The sequence below is a fragment of the Cornus florida genome, unplaced genomic scaffold (genome assembly GCF_030987335.1).
Source record: "Cornus florida cultivar Cherokee Brave unplaced genomic scaffold, ASM3098733v1 CherokeeBrave_3.0.0_Hap2_Chr03, whole genome shotgun sequence".
Taxonomy (NCBI): domain Eukaryota; kingdom Viridiplantae; phylum Streptophyta; class Magnoliopsida; order Cornales; family Cornaceae; genus Cornus; species Cornus florida.
The window spans coordinates 69,739,841-69,758,251 of NW_026775573.1; the positions used below are offsets into that span (position 1 = coordinate 69,739,841).

The window sequence follows — 18,411 nt, forward strand, 5'->3', positions numbered from 1 at the left end:
GCTCCTCGCAAAAGTTAAAAAAAAAAAAAAAAAAAAAAATGATCCTCCTTAAAACACACAACAACAACACTAATGTGAAAATTGATAAAAAAAATAATAATAAAAAAATCACATAATAGCAAACTTAAAACTTGATTTGTTTTGATGAAGCTTTGGATTTCCTTTTTTCAAGGATTTCTTTTCATTTTCATTGACTAATAGGATTTTGGCAGTGAGGGCAGGGGAAGAGCCTTATGATGAAGCTTTAGAGATTGAATTATTTGTTCAACTTGAAAGCCAAACTCGCTCGCAAATCACCTATTCAGGTGTATTGTTCCATAATCTATTTCTCCCTGATTTCATCATTTTCATTCAAACTTTGTTCTTTTATTTTCTCTAGCAGCCAGTCTGGAAGGGTTTGCGCTAAGGTTGTCAGCCTTTTCTCAGTATTTCATCCAAGTAGATCAAAATGTTTAGCAAAATAAAAATAAAAAAATTCAACACAATACTTTATTTGAAAAAGCAAAGAAATAAAAAATTAAATCACACAACAACAAAATTATGATCAAAATGTTTAACACCTGATTAGCATAAAAGCAAAAAATAAAAAATAAACACACACAACAGCAATCCTTGATAAAAAGGTAAAAAAAAAAATAATAATACGGAGTAATAAAATATTAAATCACACAAAAGCAAAATTATGATCAAACTGTTTTACCTGATTAGCAAAAAATAATAATAATTTAAATCACACACTAACAACTTATTATCAAAACATTTATAGTGGCACCTAATTAGCAAAAAGGCCCAAAAAAAAAAAAAAAAAAAAAAAAAAAAAAGGCAGCAATACTTGATGAAGAAAACATTAAGCACCATATTAACCAAAACAGCCACACAACTGCAAATTTGATTATCAAAAAGTGTTTGATGGTCTTTTATACATGTAACCTAACTTATGAACATTGTCCAAAATAAGAGTATTATCTTAGCTTCCCTTCATTAGGATTGATCTATATATATTGACAAAATAACAGAGCAAAACAGAGCATTGTTTTCCTGATGTATATTTCCTTGGCTGCTTTAACTATAAAGGCATCTTCATTGGGACAAAATCACTTAGCAAAACACCACTCTTTTTATAATCTCTTTGTCATTAGTTTCTTCAACTATATGTGTATCATCACTTGACAAAATCACATAACCAAATGGAGCACCTGTAAACATAAGTCAACATGGCAAAATGAATGATAAAACAAACTACTGTAAGAAGGAAAACTTGTTGCTATGATAAATTTTACAAGTACATAAAATGATGTAGAAAAACAAACTCACCTTGGTTTTCAAAAGTTTACTCATTGTTGTAAATGGAGAAGAACTTTCTCAAAAACTGTAGGATCACAATGCAACTGAGAAGGAAGATGACCATTTCTCTTCAATTAATCTTTTCCTATGTGTGGTAGTTTGTAATTGTTTCTTCCATAAACCTTCATAGTCTCAATCATGCATTCTTGCAATGTTAAGAAAACATAAGTACGGGTTTCCATTACTAATTCATTGAAAGATTTTTCTACCGCATCAATCAACTCATCAATTGTAGTGGGAGCTTGTTGGTGTTGTAAGGATTGAATTGCTCGAAAATATCCAAGATCTAAAACATTCATATCAGGGCTATTCGGAGTTTGAAAACACAAACGAATATCAAACCCATTCTTAGACGCAGCTTCTAAAAATTTTGAATCCCGTTGATCAATGTGTGGTCTTGCATTGTCTTGTTGAATGAATATTGTCTCAGTCATACTAGAAAGTGGTTATCTTGTTCGAATTGTTGGTAAAAAAATTTCAATTAAGCATGATCGAATGACATTTTTAGTTACCGACAAGATCGGCTTCGTCTCCAATGTTCCAGCCATACGATTCTTGCTATTTCGTTTAGTAGGCTCCGTGTATGTAAATGGAAATATTTCAATCTTCTCACTGAACTCCTTATTCCGATGCATATCAAATCGAGCTCGAACAACTACTGCTAGAAACATAACTTTGGTGATGAATTTTTTGCTTCTACAGGTACGTAATGGTTCAACTTCTTCAGGGAGAAGATAATACTTCTCTACTTCTTTAGACATGAAAAACCATTTTTCATCAATATGCACGTAGTTATACATATTACAAAAAATTGGTCTGCTAGCAAAAGTATGTGACTCAAGCATTAACAAATAGAATAACAACCTTTCCTTCTTATTCTCATCAGTGAAATAAGGCTTTACTACATTTGAATGTCGTCTAATTACACCTTCTTGAATTCGCCGATTAAGTGTTGATTTAACAACTTTCATAGCCACTGATAATGAACGAATGTTTGTACGCCGGCGAAGAGAAATTTCTGAGATTTTAGTGAGGTTAATTTGCCACCGTTTGTGACTAGATCTTCTTGCTTTTTTATCAGACACATTAATTACAAGATCATTTGAAAAAATGCTACTGCTTGCTTCCAAAATCAGCTGATTGTTTTGACGCTTACAAAGAATAATTTAGCCGTGGAATTTATCGAACCTTTTTTTCAGTGAACCATTTTCACTATGCTTCAGCAAAGTTTCCACAATAGCTCGACGATCCTGGTTGGTTAAATGCTTTTTTGACTTTCGCTACTTGGAACAAGCCTCTAGTAAGGCTTCCATTTAAAACTGGAAACCTTGGAGTGGTAGAGAAGTACTGTAACAGAATAGATAAGTATTGCAGAGTTCATGGGATTCTGTTATGTGTGAGATTCTGATATGTTAAGGATTTTGTTAGAGAGAGGAGTTTGTGGAAGAGAATTTGTTTTGAAGTTAAACTTTGAATTGGTTATCGCCAATATAGTTTTGCTGAAATTAATGAAAGAAAGTCATTTGGCACCAACTGAATTCTGTTTTAAAATTTTACTCCGTGCTAAATCTCTGCACAGTGAAACTGCAATAGTTAGTAATATTATTTTTTTCACAAGGACAAAAATGAAACTTCACTAATTATTTATACAATAAAAAACACTTCTATAAAAAGTTAGAATCCCAATACATCCCAACTTTTATCCGCCAGAGGGAGTAATAATAATAGTAATAATCTGCATATACTATATATATATAACTAATACCTCCATTTATTACTATTAACTAATACCTCCATTTATTACTATTAATAAATAATAATAATAATAATAATAATACATATATATATACACACACACACGCACATCAATATATATATATATATATATATATATATATATATATATATATATATCCAAAATACACCAATGGACTATAATCCTTACCCATCTAGACTTCCTATTCAAGTAGTCCATGAGACCTATTTGGTTGGTCCATTACTATTACCCAAACTTATTCCTTTAAATAAAAAAAATAAAATAAAATAAACAATTAAACTTTTAAGCTAACACATAATTATAAACAAAGATATAATTAAATCACATAAATCACATCAAAAAAATAAACACAAATAAATCACATAATTCATATCAAACAATTAAATTATTTAAGCACATAAACACATAGCTACATAATCAATTAAAATGCAAAGAAAATAATTAAACAAATCATTTAAAAATAATCTAAAAATTAGGGGTATTACAGGTAAAGTCCCATATACCGGCTCCAAATATTTCAGCCCGAATTGATGTCCCTGAAGGATAATCCATCAGTACTGCAATTGATGTTTCTAAAACACACCAGAAGCGTGGTAAGCCTATTAATGCAATAAGATATTGTTCCCAAGAGAAAGAAAGTACAAGAGAAATCAAATAAAGAAATTGGCGTTCTTGAAGAGGCCACACTTGTAAATGGAACAATGAAAATAATTGATCAATCTAAATTTTATAAGCAAGTAACCCCAGAATAGATACATGCCCCAGAAGAGGCAAACCCTGGAAGTGGCATATGCCCCGGAAGTGGCACAAGCCCTAGAAGAGGCACTGGTACCTGAAAATAATGAGATCTCAATAAATTATGGAGAATTGTGGGATAAAAATACAATTATTATTAACGATATATTCTCCTTTACAGTTGCTCTTGATATTGCAGGAGATAATGAGGATCCTGAACCTCAAAACATTGAAGAGTGTCGACGTAGAATTGATTGGCCAAAATTAAAAGAAGCAATACAGGTAGAGCTATAGTCATTAGCAAAATGTGAAGTATTTGGATTTGTAGTCCAGACACCTGAAGATGTCAAGCCTGTGGGGTACAAATGGGTATTTGTACGGAAACGTAATAAGAAAAATGAAATTCTAAGATACAAAGCCCGACTTGTATCTCAAGGTTTCTTGCAGAGATATGGTATTGATTATGAGGAGACATACTCTCCTGTTATGGATGCAATCACATTTCGATTATTGATCAGTTTGACAGTCTCAGAAGGTCTGGATATATGCGTCTGATGAAAGTATTTACGGCTTATTTATATAAATCATTAGATAGTGACATATATATATATATATATATATATATATATATATATATATATATATATATATAAATCCCTGAAGGATTTAAAATGCCTGAAGCAAATAGCTTGAAACCACGTACCATATATTCGATCAAGCTACAATAATCCTTATATGGATTGAAGCAATCCGGACACATGTGGCACAATTGTCTCAATGAGTATTTAATAAAAGAAGGATATGTGAATAATCCAGTTTGTCCATACATTTTTTATCAAGAAATCAAAATCTAGATTTGCCATTATAGCTGTATATGTTGGCGATCTAAATCTTGTGGGAACTCTTAAAGAGCTCACCAAGACTACTGATTATTTAAAGAAATAATTCGAAATGAAAGATCTTAGTAAAACAAAATTTTGTCTCGGCCTGCAGATTGCACATTTACCAAGCGGAGTTGTTATTCATCAATCAATATACACTGAAAAAATCCTGAAGCACTTTTATATAGATAAACATCGCCCTTTGAGTTCTCCAATGATTTTCCGATCACTTGATGTTTAGAAAGATCATTTTCATCCTCAAGAAGAAGACAAAGAAATTCTTGGTCCTGAAGTACAATATCTTAGTGCAATCAGTGCTTTTATACACCTTACAAATTGCACCAAACCTGATATAGCATTTGCAGTTAACTTACTGGTATGAGATAGTTCTACACCAACTCGGAAACATTGGAATGGGGTTAAGCACATTCTGCGTTACCTTCGTGAAACGACTAATATGGAGTTATTTTATTTAAGAAAATAAAAGCCCTAGTTGATCGGATATGCAAATACATGTTATCTTTCTAACCCACATACAGCCCAATCACAAACATGGTATTTGTTTAATTGTGGTGATACTACAACTTCCTCAAATCACTCTGAGATACTCGCAATTCATGAAGCAGTTCGAGAGTGTGTTTGGTTAAGATCTATGGTACAACATATTCGGGAATCATGTGGACTATCATTAATCAAAGATAGCTCAACAATATTATATGAAGATAATGCAGTATGTATTACACAGATAAGAGGATGCCAAATAAAAAGTGACAGAACCAAGCACATTTTACCAAAATTCTTTTTTACATACGAGCTCCTGAAGAGCCGTGATATTGACGTTCAACAGATATGCTTGAGCAACAATCTAGCAGATTTTTTCATTAAAGCGCTTCCAACCACAATATTCAAAAAACTGGTGCATAATATTGGAATGTGTATACTCAATGATCTTTAATGTTGTATATGGGGGAGCAATTGAATTGAAAAGGTATTGGCATATTGTATACTTTTTCCTTCGTCGAGATTTTTTTCCACTGGGTTTTTCTAACAAGGATTTAATGTTTTAACCCATGTAATACCATTTTCATACACACAAGAATATTATACTATTTTTCCTTCGCTATGATTTTTTCCTATTGAGTTTTCCTAATAAGGTTTTAACGAGGCATATTTTTAATGTAATGTAGTGGACCCCAAGGAAGAGTGCTGTAATTATGGGCTCCACTTCATTTATTCTTAGTGGAAATTTTATATCGATGTAATATGGATACATGTGTAGTTAGCACCAATTTCCACGATGTTAGATTGAAAATGTGGCAAAACCATGATGAAGAAGACTAATGCAAATCACACGAGGTGGCAAGATGATATTAGCTAGTTGAATTCATGTATATATATAAGATGTGTATATACATGAATTCAAAAAAAAAAAACGATGTTGTGTATGAATAAATGGCATTCCAAAGAAAGCAATTACAACTCTCAAGCTGCTGCTTCTTTTATCTTTCTTTTTGCTATGTATCACTTAACTCTCATATTCTATAGTTCATATATTTATAAGAGGAGGAAAATGTCTTTCTCACCTTTTCTACGTCAAATAGGAAGATGAAAAATTTGATGTTTCTTGATTTCACCATTATACCCTTACATATTAAAAATTAGATGAGTTTTTTTTTTTTTTTTTGCCAAGTAAGTAAAGGAAGGTATCATTAATAGGGGCAAAAAAGGAATGATGAGGATGACATTTTTAATATGTAAGGGTGTAATGGTAAAATCAAGAAAGATCATTAAGCATATGCTAAAATCAATGAAAGATCATTAAGCAATTTTAATATGTTTGAATAATGAGTTTTTTCTTATATATATATATATATATATGTTATATATACATATATAAATATATATTAATAAAATTTATTCCATATGGGTGTGTTTGGTTGGATAGAAGTAGCAAGAAAGGATCCGGAAAATATTTAAAAATTTTATGCATTTGTTTAGGATGAAACGAAAAGTTTTCAGGAAATTAGAATAACTAATTTTCTCTAAAACGATTCCAATATAAAACACGCGAAATTTTTTATTTCTCGGAAAAGTTGGTAAGTTATATTTTAAATTCATATTATACCCATAATTTATCAGTTGGTTTCCTTTTATCTTTTTCTCTCTTTTTCACTGAACTAATGAAACTAGGGAGATATTCTTTTGAGCATTTTTTTTTCTATTTTTATCTTGCATACAAACTTGACGTTTTATTTTTTTATTTTTCATTTTTTTCATTTCTCATTTTTTCCCCTTCCAAATACGTATATACATAAAACATATTATGGTGGGTATTTTTTAAGTGCATCATATTAATTTACAATATGTATATATATCAACTAGATTTTAGAATTTGGAAATTAGATTTATTATAAGTTTTAGGGAATATATACATTCCTTAAATAAAATAATACAAAATATTCTATAGGTATATAATTCTAGTTGAATTATTCATAAACTTAGTTGTCATGTGTGAAATTCTATTGGTTTTGATTATTCTAATGCAAACAAAAATTTAGTTGAACAATCTTAATCCTATTTGATTTTATCAAAGTCCTTACAATTACTATGTAAATTGTAATGTCTAATATATATATATATATATATATATATATATATATATATGTATATGTATATATATATGTATATGTAAACGTTAAAAAATTTTTGAATAAAGAAATTTAGGTGATTTGGTATTTCATACAAGTTTTGAATACTATTAACAACAAAATTTTATGCATGAATTAATTTTACCCAAATTTATTTGTGTTTTTAGTATTTAAAATTCTAAGAATAATTTTGACAAATACAATTATTATTATTATCTTTTCTCTCTTTCATTCAATCTAAACTAACGACATAATATTTTTTAATTTTCTTAAAAAAAATTTATACTAATCAAACGCACAATGAAAACAATTTTTTTTTATCATTTACTTTACTTTCTTTTACTTTTACTTTTACTTTCACTTTCCACTTTTTCCGTATTACCAAACTGACCCCGTATGTATGTATGTATGTATAACCATTTGGGACACTTACTGTTCTTTTTTAACCGTTGTAAGACAAATACTTGATTCAAAACAGTGGTTCGAACATCAGAGGCATTTTCTGGGTGATGATTCTCTCTAAAAGGCTCATAACTATCACAACCGTTAAACATTTCGGTGCTGGACTATATAAGGAATTATCGGACTCGTGTTCTGTTCGCAAATGTTTTTCTTGTGTTGCAAATCAACTGTTTGATGAAATTCCTGAGTACAGATATGCTACGGAACTAGCCAAGCATAGCAATGCTAGTGAAGCATTGGAGTCTCTTGGCCAGATGGATGGGTTTGGAAAGAAACCCACAAAGTTTATTCTTTGTAGCACTCTTAATTCTTGTGCGAAAACGCTGAATTTGCACTTGGGTTTGCAAATTCATGCTCGGTTAGTTCAGACCGGTTATGAGGAGAATTTGTTCATAAGCAGTGCGCTTGTTGATGTTTACGCAAAGTGTGGTGCTTTGGCTGATGCAAGGAGTCTGTTTGACAGCATGAAAATCCACGATCAAGTATCCTGGACCTCGATTATATCTGGTTTTTCGCAAAATGGGCAAGGAAGAGAAGCCATTTTGTTGTTTAAACGAATGTTGGATACCGAAATCAAACCTAATTTCTTTACCTATGTTAGTGTTATTAGTGTGTGTACGCAGCTGGAAGGAGCATTTGTATTTGGTGCATTGTTTCATGCTCATGTAATTAAACTTGGGTGTGAGACTAACAGTTTTGTGGTCAGCTCTCTAATTGATTGTTATTCAAAATGTGGGCGAATCAATCAAGCTATGTTGCTATTTGATGCCACCACCACAAGGGATAACATCCTACTCAATTCTATGATCTCAGGGTATTCTCAGAACCTATGCGGCCAAGAGGCATTGACCCTGTTCATGGAAATGCGGAATGACAATTTGAGTCCTACTGACCATACTTTGACCAGCATTTTGAATGCTTGTGGGAGCTTAACAGTCCTCCAGCAAGGAAGACAGGTGCATGCTCTGGTTGTTAAAATGGGGTCAATTACCAATGTGTTTGTGGTTAGTGCTTTGATAGATATGTATTCGAAATGCGGCAGCATTGTGGATGCTCGTCGTGTTTTTGATGAAACAATCAACAAGAACAGCGTCTTGTGGACTTCAATGATCACTGGATATGCTCAGAGTGGAAAAGGGTTAGATGGTTTGGAACTTTTTGATTATTTGGTGAATGAAGAAGGGGTTGCGCCTGACCATATATGTTTTATGGCAGTCCTGACTGCCTGCAACCATGCTGGATTTCTCGACAGAGGGATTGAATATTTTAATAAAATGAGGGATTATGGTCTGGTTCCCGAGTTAGATCATTATGCTTGCTTGGTTGACCTCTATGCAAGAAATGGACATCTAAGAAGAGCGAAGGAGTTAATGGAGGAAATGCCATTTGATCCGAACACTGTAATGTGGAGTTCCTTTTTGAGTTCTTGTAAAGTGTACAGTGAAGTAGAACTTGGGAGGGAGGCAGCATATAAGCTCTTTAAGATGGAACCAGGTAGTGCTGTCCCATACATAATGCTGGCAAATATTTATGCCGGAGCTGGTTTATGGAGTGAAGTGGCTGAGATTAGGAATTTGATGAAACAGAAGGGAATAAGAAAAAATGTAGGATGGAGTTGGATTGAGGTAGATAAGAAGGTTCATGTTTTCTCAGTGGGTGATTTTTCTCACCCTCAATCACAATACATCAATGCAGAGTTGGATAAGCTGAATCTGGAAATGAAAGAGGCTGGGTGTATGCCCAAACTGATACGAGATTTAGAGGATTTTGATGATGAACAACTATAATGATGTACAGGTTAAAATCAGCAGCATTTCAAGAGAGATTTAAGGTTGAAGTGGAAGTTGATGTGGAGGGGCAAGTTGAGGTTGAAGTTGCTGAGGGGTGTACAATTACCCAATTTTGTGATAAGATTATTGATGTGTTCATGAATGAGAAACCCAAATCAAAAGAGTGGAGGAAGTACTTGGTGTTCAGGGAGGAGTGGAAGAAATAAAGGAATAGCTTCTATAATTGCTGCCAAACCAGGGCTGAGGCTGAAAATGATTCTGAAATGAAGCAGAAATTACTTGCACTAGCAAGAAAAGTGAAGAAGGTAAAGACAATTTTATTTTATTTTTTAATGTGCATATAGATATGTTTGCAATTATGCATATTTATTTAGGGTTAGGGATAGATGCAAATTTTAGTGTCCCTTCCAGTTTTGCTTGATTAGGTGTGAGCTTTGCAGATTGATGATGAAATGGAAACATATACTGAACTTCTTAAGGAGTTACAAGATAGCCCCATGGATGTAAATGCAATTGTTGCAAGGCGGCGCAAAGACTTCGCGGGCGAATTTTTCCGTCATCTAACGTTGCTTTCAGAAACCTATGACAGCTTGGAGGACCGTGATGGTAACAAAATGAGCATTTTATGCAGTCACATTGATATTAAAATTAATTTGGTGGATTGAGATGGATAATTACCTGCTAGTTAATTGTCTAGTTCGGATGCCTTTATTGATCATCCTTTTTGATGCTAGTTGCAGGACAACATTTTATTTTTATGAATGTCTTTTACGAACTTGCTTGCAGCAATTACTCCATTTGCCTCTATTTGTGGCAATTTTATCAAATTCAGGTTAATTTTCTTTTTCTTTGAAAAGGAAAAGGAAAATGAAAGATGCATAATAGTTGATTTTTTTATGTATGCAAGTGGACTACTTGATGGTGGTACTCTTGTAAGTGTATTTGGATACCAATGGTAACTACATTAGGCTATTTTTTAGCATAAAGCTGTAAGTTGTTATTGCAATGCTACATATCACAATGCTCGCTGATATATACTGGTAACAAACTCATTTACTAAACTTGAGAAATGACTCCAAACTAGTATCTTAACAAACATAGTCGTATTTATCAGAAATATTTGGATACATCAGAAAGAGTGGATTTGCCTGATTTCGACATGATGTGTTTATCATATCTATAGATAAAACAATTTAAATCAAGGCTAAACAAAGAATCAGTAGTTAAAGTATTTCCATGTCTGATCGTAGCAACATTCTTCAACCTAAGAAAGAGTGTGCCTGAGAAAACCTCTAAAGATCTTTAATTTGTAATTATATAGCCTCCGCCAACAATAAAGTTGTTCTTCAAGTCCATCCATTGATTTGTTCAAGGAGTCACTTTTAATGATTAGTTTCTTTGAAACAGGCTATGAGCAATCTGTTTTGATGCCATTTTAGTCTTACTGATCTGACTTTTCAACAGGGAAGTGATGAAATAAATGGATGGAGAATACTATCAGGACAAAAAAAAATGATGGAGAAAATTATCAATATTGTTTGAAGTCCTAAATTCTTTCCATCAATATATATTCAAAAGTATTTTGGAATCAAATAGAAGATAATTTTTAATTTTAAATTCAGTTTAATATAATGTGTTAATGTTATATAGGAGCAGATTTTTGGAAGCATCCTTTCTGCTAGTTGTTAACTATCTGGAATTAAAGAATATTGTTATATTCTTAGGAAAACTAATGCTAAAATATTTTTAAAGCTAATAAAGTTTTTGTCCTCTGCTTTGCTATATTTTAGAAGTAGCTTATAACATTTTATCCACCTTTCTTTTCTTTTCTTTATTTCGTTTTCTTTTTTCTCTTTTTTATTTTGGAAAACATCATTTTTTTTTCTAGATTTTATCCATCATTTTATCCATCTTGCTGGTTACTTTTGAAAAACTGTTTTGCTATTTTGTCTGAGTTCTTCTGTTACAAATCATGCAGCCCTTTTTAATTATTTTCTCTTCCAACACTTGGATATCTCTGTAAGCATAAAACTGATTCATATCATTCCAATCCCATTTTAAAATATTTCTCCTCACAAGCTTTGTTGAATTGACAAAACAACCGAAAAAGTCAACTCCTATTTCATGAGACATGGAATTTTATCAAACATTTTAAATGAAGAGGAATACAAAAGGAAGTTGAGGATCCTTCCAAATACTGATACAGCCACGGGAAAGCAGAAAACACAAAAGAATGTTGCATCAGCTTACCGTGACCAAAGATGCCTAACCAAAGTTATTATGGATGATTCAAAGTTGCAATCTAATATTATTGTACTATCTTTTGGGCAGCGGTGGCAAGGCTTGGGGCTAGATGCTTGTCTGCATCTTCTGCCTATGATAATACACTGGAGATAGTGGATACACTAGATGTTGCCCAAGCCAAATTTGGTGACATCCTAAACTCTCCTTCAGTGGATGTGGCATGTGAAAAGATTAAGAATCTTGTTAAGGCAAAGGAACTTGACTCTTCTTTGATCTTATTAATAAACAGTGCTTGGGCTGCGGCAAAGGAGTCGACAACCATGAAGAATGAGGTATAGATATCAACCTTCTATTGAGTGCTTACTCTGCGCATTCCATTGGAATTTTCACTTAACTAAGGTTGCTTTACTAGATTAAAGCTAGGTAGAGGAGACTTTGATATGAAAGGTCAAATTGACTGGTTTTTTTATTTTTGTTTTTTGTTTTTCTTAATCGGTATAGTCTGTTTATAGAAGCCTAAAGGAGGCAAACAATGTAGAGTGGACTGTGCTGGAGTAAACAAAACTAGGCTCTGGCCTGAAAGCTCATCTTACCTAGATAATTACATAAGAATCACTGTAGAAAGAAGTATCTCCCTTTTTTAAAAAAAAAGAAAAAAGATGAAGAACTGAACATCAACTGTTTCAGCTTATGAATACCCAATTCAACACCATCAGAAGACCACCTATTTCGCTTCTTCCGGACACTCTACATACGACACCATGGGGCAGCTTTCTGAACCTGCCTAATCATGTATCTGACACATTCCCTTGCCAGAAGCGAAAGACTTCATGACTGATCTAGGTATCACCCACTATACTGCAAAAGGAGACAACAAGAGAAAAGTCCTCAAGAAACCCGGGTGTAGCAGAAAGTGATTTGCAGTCTTTTGAGCCTCTTTGCACATGGAGCACCAAATAGTAAATACTTTGACCATGCACCTAGATTATCAAATGGTCAAGATAGTCAACAAGGTTGCTGGCCGTGCAAAGAAAGCTAACTTAGGGGACACTTTGGTATGGAAATACCTTTTCAAGGATATTTGGGATCACCATCCCCACACTTTCTTATAGCAAGATCTCACCATTCCTAGAATCATTCAAACCCCGGGGCATCCTCTATATCACTGTTCACCATTAACTGCGATATCATAAAATAACTCAGACAGCTGCCACCGACTCTGTTACACAGTCCTACAAGGCTCTACTAAACTTAGGGGTTCACCTGACACCGACTCTAAAAGTTATTTGGATTTTAAGCTCACGTGACTCCAACTCTCAGATTCATTTGTTTCATACATTTTCAAAGCACACTTTCATTACACACATATTCATCTCCTATTTTCTGTGAGTCCATACAAGTATTGTGCTTTCATTGTATTTATGGGTTCTGGCAACTTTGAACGTTATATGTTTGAAGAGTGTAATTAAATACAATTTAACATGTAAGATATTTAAGCCTTTAGGACCTTTATGAAATTATATCATACTATTTGTGTCTAAAGGAAGACTTGATGAGCTAATAATGTTGTTTTATTTGTTTAGAAAGCTTTACATTGGTCCAAAATCCATGGTAAGAGTTACCAAATGGCCTTTGGCCCAATGGTATAACCTCCCCATTCTCAAAGAGGAGGGGAGGGGTTTGAGCCCCAGCCTGGGCAAAATGTGTGCTAGTAACAATCCATTGTAAGAGTGTCATACCAGAACTATGGAGTACCAAATTGTCAATCATCTACTGGATGTGGATATTTTTCTCATCTAGTATTGTTCTTGCAACATATTCTAAATGAAACCAGTGTACAACATGGATGGAACTGTGTAATGAGTTGGATGTGGTACTTAACATAGATTGATACCGATAGTAGGTTTGCATCAAAGGGCATTTTTTGCCATGACACTTGCCTGCTGCTCGAATAAAGCTTTATCTATCTCATACTCAAGTTCTGTTTATCCTCTGGGTTATTAGTCTACAGATGGATGTCCTGGATGCTTTTCAAAACATATTTTTAATATCAAAGTAAATTCTTAATCATATGAAAACTCTCAAGGTTGTTAAAAATTGGAAAAAGTTGTATGATAAAAATGATGCTATATATAATCAATCTCTAAAGTTTGATAGAAATCCAATTTCTGAAAGTCATTTTCAGCCAAAACTAAATGAAAAATTCTTCTGCAAGTGAAACAATAAACTGAATTAATACAAAAGGAAGATGATAGATGACATCATATTGGACCCATATGCATATGCCTATTGGCCATTTTCTTTACATGTTGGTTAGTCAGCTTATGCTTTCGGCATGAGCAGCATTATAATATGTTTTAAAAAATAACCTTAGGGAGTTGTTTATACCTTGATAACAAGAGCTAGTAATTTGTTGTATGAACTACATCTACACTATTCCTGAATTTTCCACAAGTTGTTAGAATCGTTGTTGTACATATTTGGTTTGGTGGGTATACCTCAATGAGGGCTCTATAGCACTGGTGTGCATCACCATCCAATTGAAGGAATGCAGTTTGATCATCCCATGTACTCATCGGCAAGGTTTTTATGTTTAATGATCTGTGATGCACCATTCAATAGTGGATTATCTTATCCGAGGTCCAAATTTACAGTCTTCAAAAGATCAGTTGAGTGTACTTTATAACAGGAATTAAGGCAAACTATATTCACATTTATTCGTATGACCACTTTGTCTGCAAACTTTGAAATCTGTAAATGATTTTACATAATAAGAGACGGTACTATTTGCATTGGCATCTTACTTATTTCTAAGGTTATGAAAATCTCAGTCCACTGATATCATTCTTATGGAACTAGGCACTCCTAAGATAATTCAACTTTAGCTATTTCTTGGTTGAGAGAGTAGAACGCAACAAATATACAAGCATAAGATGTAAGTTATGCCGACAGGAACTTTGAAGAATGAACAATTGGCATTTTGAGCATGTCTAGATGCTTGAGTTTGGGTATTGAGAGATGTATACAGTAATCTCACTCCCAAAACAGATTTTTTTTAAGTTGATTTTTAGCTTCGTACTTGCCTTTACCTTGTTTGCCATTTGCTCGAGTGCTAGTTCCTTTATTTATTTATTTATTTTATTTTAAAGAAATTGTTGAGTTTAGACTTATAAGTGCAGGTGAAGGACATTATGTATCATTTATACAAAGCCACAAAGAGTAGTCTAAGGAGCATAGCACCAAAAGAAATAAAGCTACTTAAGTATTTGCTGAACATCACAGACCCCGAAGAGCGATTCTCGGCATTGGCCACTGCCTTCTCCCCAGGGGATGAACATTAAGCTAGAGACCCTAATGTTATATACATGTAAGGGAACTTCATGCTTTCCCTGTCATGAATTTTCATTAATTATTGACAGAAAATCTATTAAAAAAAAAAATTTATTTTTAATGGTGGTAGAACAGAACTCCCAAGGAGCTGCACAAGTGGATAAAGATCATGCTCGATGCATACGATCTTCACAAAGAAGACACCGACATTAGGGAAGCCAAGCAGATGACTCAACCTGTCGTGATCCAGAGGCTCTTCATCCTTAAGGGGACAATTGAAGAGGAATACTTGGAACAAGGCATTAAATAAAAAAAGATTCCAAATCAGATGAGATGTAAATTGTAAGGTACTTTTTTTCTTCATCACTAAATCTATGTCAGCTGTCATTATCTGCTAGAGGTGACCATGAATTTTGTCCATTCGGGCTCAACTTGATTGTTTGTGGGTGCAACTCTAGCTTTGCTTGGGATCGTGTGCTCAAAAAGCTGAGCTCAGACTTGGCTTATCATGATTTTAAAAAGTTGTGGTTTGGCTCTGCTCTCTGCTCAGCTCATTTTAATAAAACGAGTCGAGCTCTATATCATGTGCACGTTCAAGTTCGGTTTGAGCTTGTGTTCATGATTGTTTGGCTTGTTTATTAACACAATATCTGCAATAATAAATTATATACACATGTATATCATTATATTTTAGTTTTATAATAGCAATCATGTATGAGTCTACATGAGCCTATGTTCATGAACATGAATGATCCATACACGAGCTGAGCCCAAGAATGTTTGGGATTGGCTCGTTCTTTAAACAAGACTAGAAATTGAGCTCGAGTTCAGTTTGTTTACATAACGGATGAGCTCCTCGAGTTGAGCTTAAAACGAGCTGATCACGAGTTGCACATAAACAATTCGGTTCATTTGCAGCCCTAATACTTGTCACTCCCCAGAAAAGGCGAAATACCAATTTGCTTTATTGGCAATCAACATTTGTCCAGTTCTAGTTAAAAATTCATGGGAGTGTGACTTGCCGCTTGTTTTTCTCTCGTTGCTGACCAATGGTATTGAGCAATTATTTTCGGCAGGTCAATGTGGGTTTAGCCCAGCCTATGGACTAAGCATTGGTGCTCCATTATAGACTAAAAAGTCTAACAATGTAGGCTCATGATCCTACACAATGCCAAGTAGCATATTTGAACAACTAACAGTTTCATCTATGTAACCATTAATGAATTGTTTCGTAAAGCTGCAACTTTGAAAATAGAACAAAAATTAGACTCTTAACTTTTGTTATGAATTTTGCCACCACTAAGTTCTAATATCTTCATAGTTTTGAATATTTTAAAATTTTATTGCAACTATATTTGCATGCATTTCTATCACACACACGGATACTTTGTTCAATGCTACAACTTTTGCCTGCCTTAGGATTTTAAGAGGCCTCAATGCCATATTGGGGTTAAATGAAGGATGAAGAGAAATATTAGAAGAAGGAAAATGTCTTTCTTACCTTTTCTAGGTCGAATAGGAAGATGGAAAAATTGATGTTTCTTGATTTTACGATTATACCCTTGCATATTAAAAATTAGATGAGACTTTTTTTCCCGGCAAGTAAAGGAAGGTATCATTAGTAAGGGCTAAAAAGTAATCATGAGGATGACACTTTTATTTTGTTGGGGTGTAATGGTAAAATCATAAAAGATTGTTAAGCATTTTTAATATTGTGAGAGATCAACCAAATAATGGCTTTCACTATTTCACAGGAATGCTAAAATCGTGAAAGATCATTAAGCATTTTTTATTTGTTTGAATAATGAGTTTGCTTACAACATTGTGAAATTCGTCGTGATATTGAAGATAATGACCACCTTTTCTTTAACTGTCCTATTCTTTTCTGAATCTGGTATTTAATTAACAGCAAATGCGGTCTGCAAGTTTTTTATTTTTATTTTGGTTAGGTAAATACTCACACACACCCACAAATGCCCTTCAAGGGAGAAGTTATACCAGCTGGGGTAATGGCCCAGTGGTAAATATGGTTTGCAAGCAAGTAACAAAACTTGAGATTTCTTGGGTTCCCGAGCTGCTTCTTCATTGAAGGGTAATTCTTCAGCTTGAAGAATTGCAAAATTCTCTTTAGTACGTGATACCTACATTGTTTGCTTGAGATTCGAGTATTTGTGTGCCTTCTCACCCCGTGTTTAAAAGAATGTGTATAAAAGACTGAATGTGCATGACAGTGTTGTTTTCCTTTTTTCCTTCAATTTATTATTATTATTATTATTATTTTATTATTTTTGTAATAGCTGTTATCTTCATCTGTCATCTTGATTTGTTAATGTCACGTCTGCAGCGACTTTGGAATATTTTAACTGGTTATGCCGGCCATTCGAAGTACTGCATTTCATCGGCATTTTCAGTAACGAATGGGAAGTATATATAGTTAGTTAGTGGCTGAGGATACTTTTGTATACTTGTGGGAACTCCAGACAAGGAAAATAGTTCAAGAATTGGACTGTAACACTGATGCCATCACATCAGTGTCATGCCTCACCCAACGAGAGCATGACTGCATCTGGTGCACATGGAAATGACAAAACAGTGAAGATCTGGCCTCTGGAGGACTGATTTGTTTCTCTTATGAAACACTTTGTAACATCGATGCACCTGCTGTGATTGGCGTTGCCAGTGGAAAAGACTAGAGAAAGATTCAGGGGAATGATTGATCTATTATTACGGTTACTGATTCAGAGCACTCGCGACATCAATTCTATCCTCTAGGAGCTTTGTTTTTCATGTTGATGTATTCGAGAACATTGCAAATTTGAGGTCAATAATATTTATGCTTTCAATTGCTATTAATATATATGGAGAACACCATATCCTCTGTGCTTGTGCTTGTGTGTGTGTGCATGCTTTTGTATATGCATCTCTCAGTCCATGAACTTTCTGATTTGCAGAAAAGCATTCTTGTTATACTTCTTTCAAATTGGTGGAAGTTTCCCTGTTTGAGTGAGAATATTTAATATAGTTCAACAACTTTATATCCCAAAAGAAACAGCAGCATAAAAGGAAAGGCTCAATGAACACATTCAAAAGACTAAGGTAACGCGTACCTTTAGAGTAGTCTTGGTGATGGACAATGTAGTACTCTCGGCCTAAATTACACAGTGCGGGAGCGCGAAAGTAGTAAAATTTAAGTCACACAG

At 33.7% G+C, this 18,411-nt stretch overlaps 2 protein-coding genes across 2 annotated transcripts; both read left to right on the forward strand.

The window, feature by feature from the left end:
- The first annotated feature begins 7,854 nt into the window (after window positions 1–7,854).
- On the forward strand, window positions 7,855–9,662 carry LOC132300735 (pentatricopeptide repeat-containing protein At3g12770-like). Its single transcript, XM_059797947.1, has one exon. It carries the CDS (start codon window positions 7,895–7,897, stop codon window positions 9,632–9,634), a length of 1,740 nt encoding a protein of 579 aa, XP_059653930.1. The 5' UTR covers window positions 7,855–7,894; the 3' UTR covers window positions 9,635–9,662.
- On the forward strand, window positions 9,637–15,681 carry LOC132301720 (uncharacterized protein At4g37920). Its single transcript, XM_059798949.1, is given in 5 exon segments — window positions 9,637–9,942; window positions 10,078–10,243; window positions 11,969–12,213; window positions 15,061–15,248; window positions 15,347–15,681. Coding segments are annotated over 5 exon segments (1,080 nt in total). The 3' UTR covers window positions 15,522–15,681.
- Window positions 15,682–18,411: the final 2,730 nt, after the last annotated feature.

Coding starts and splice junctions, on each gene's coding strand:
- LOC132300735 (XM_059797947.1), top strand. CDS start 7,895: ATGATTCTCTCTAAAAGGCTCATAACTATCACAACCGTTAAACATTTC.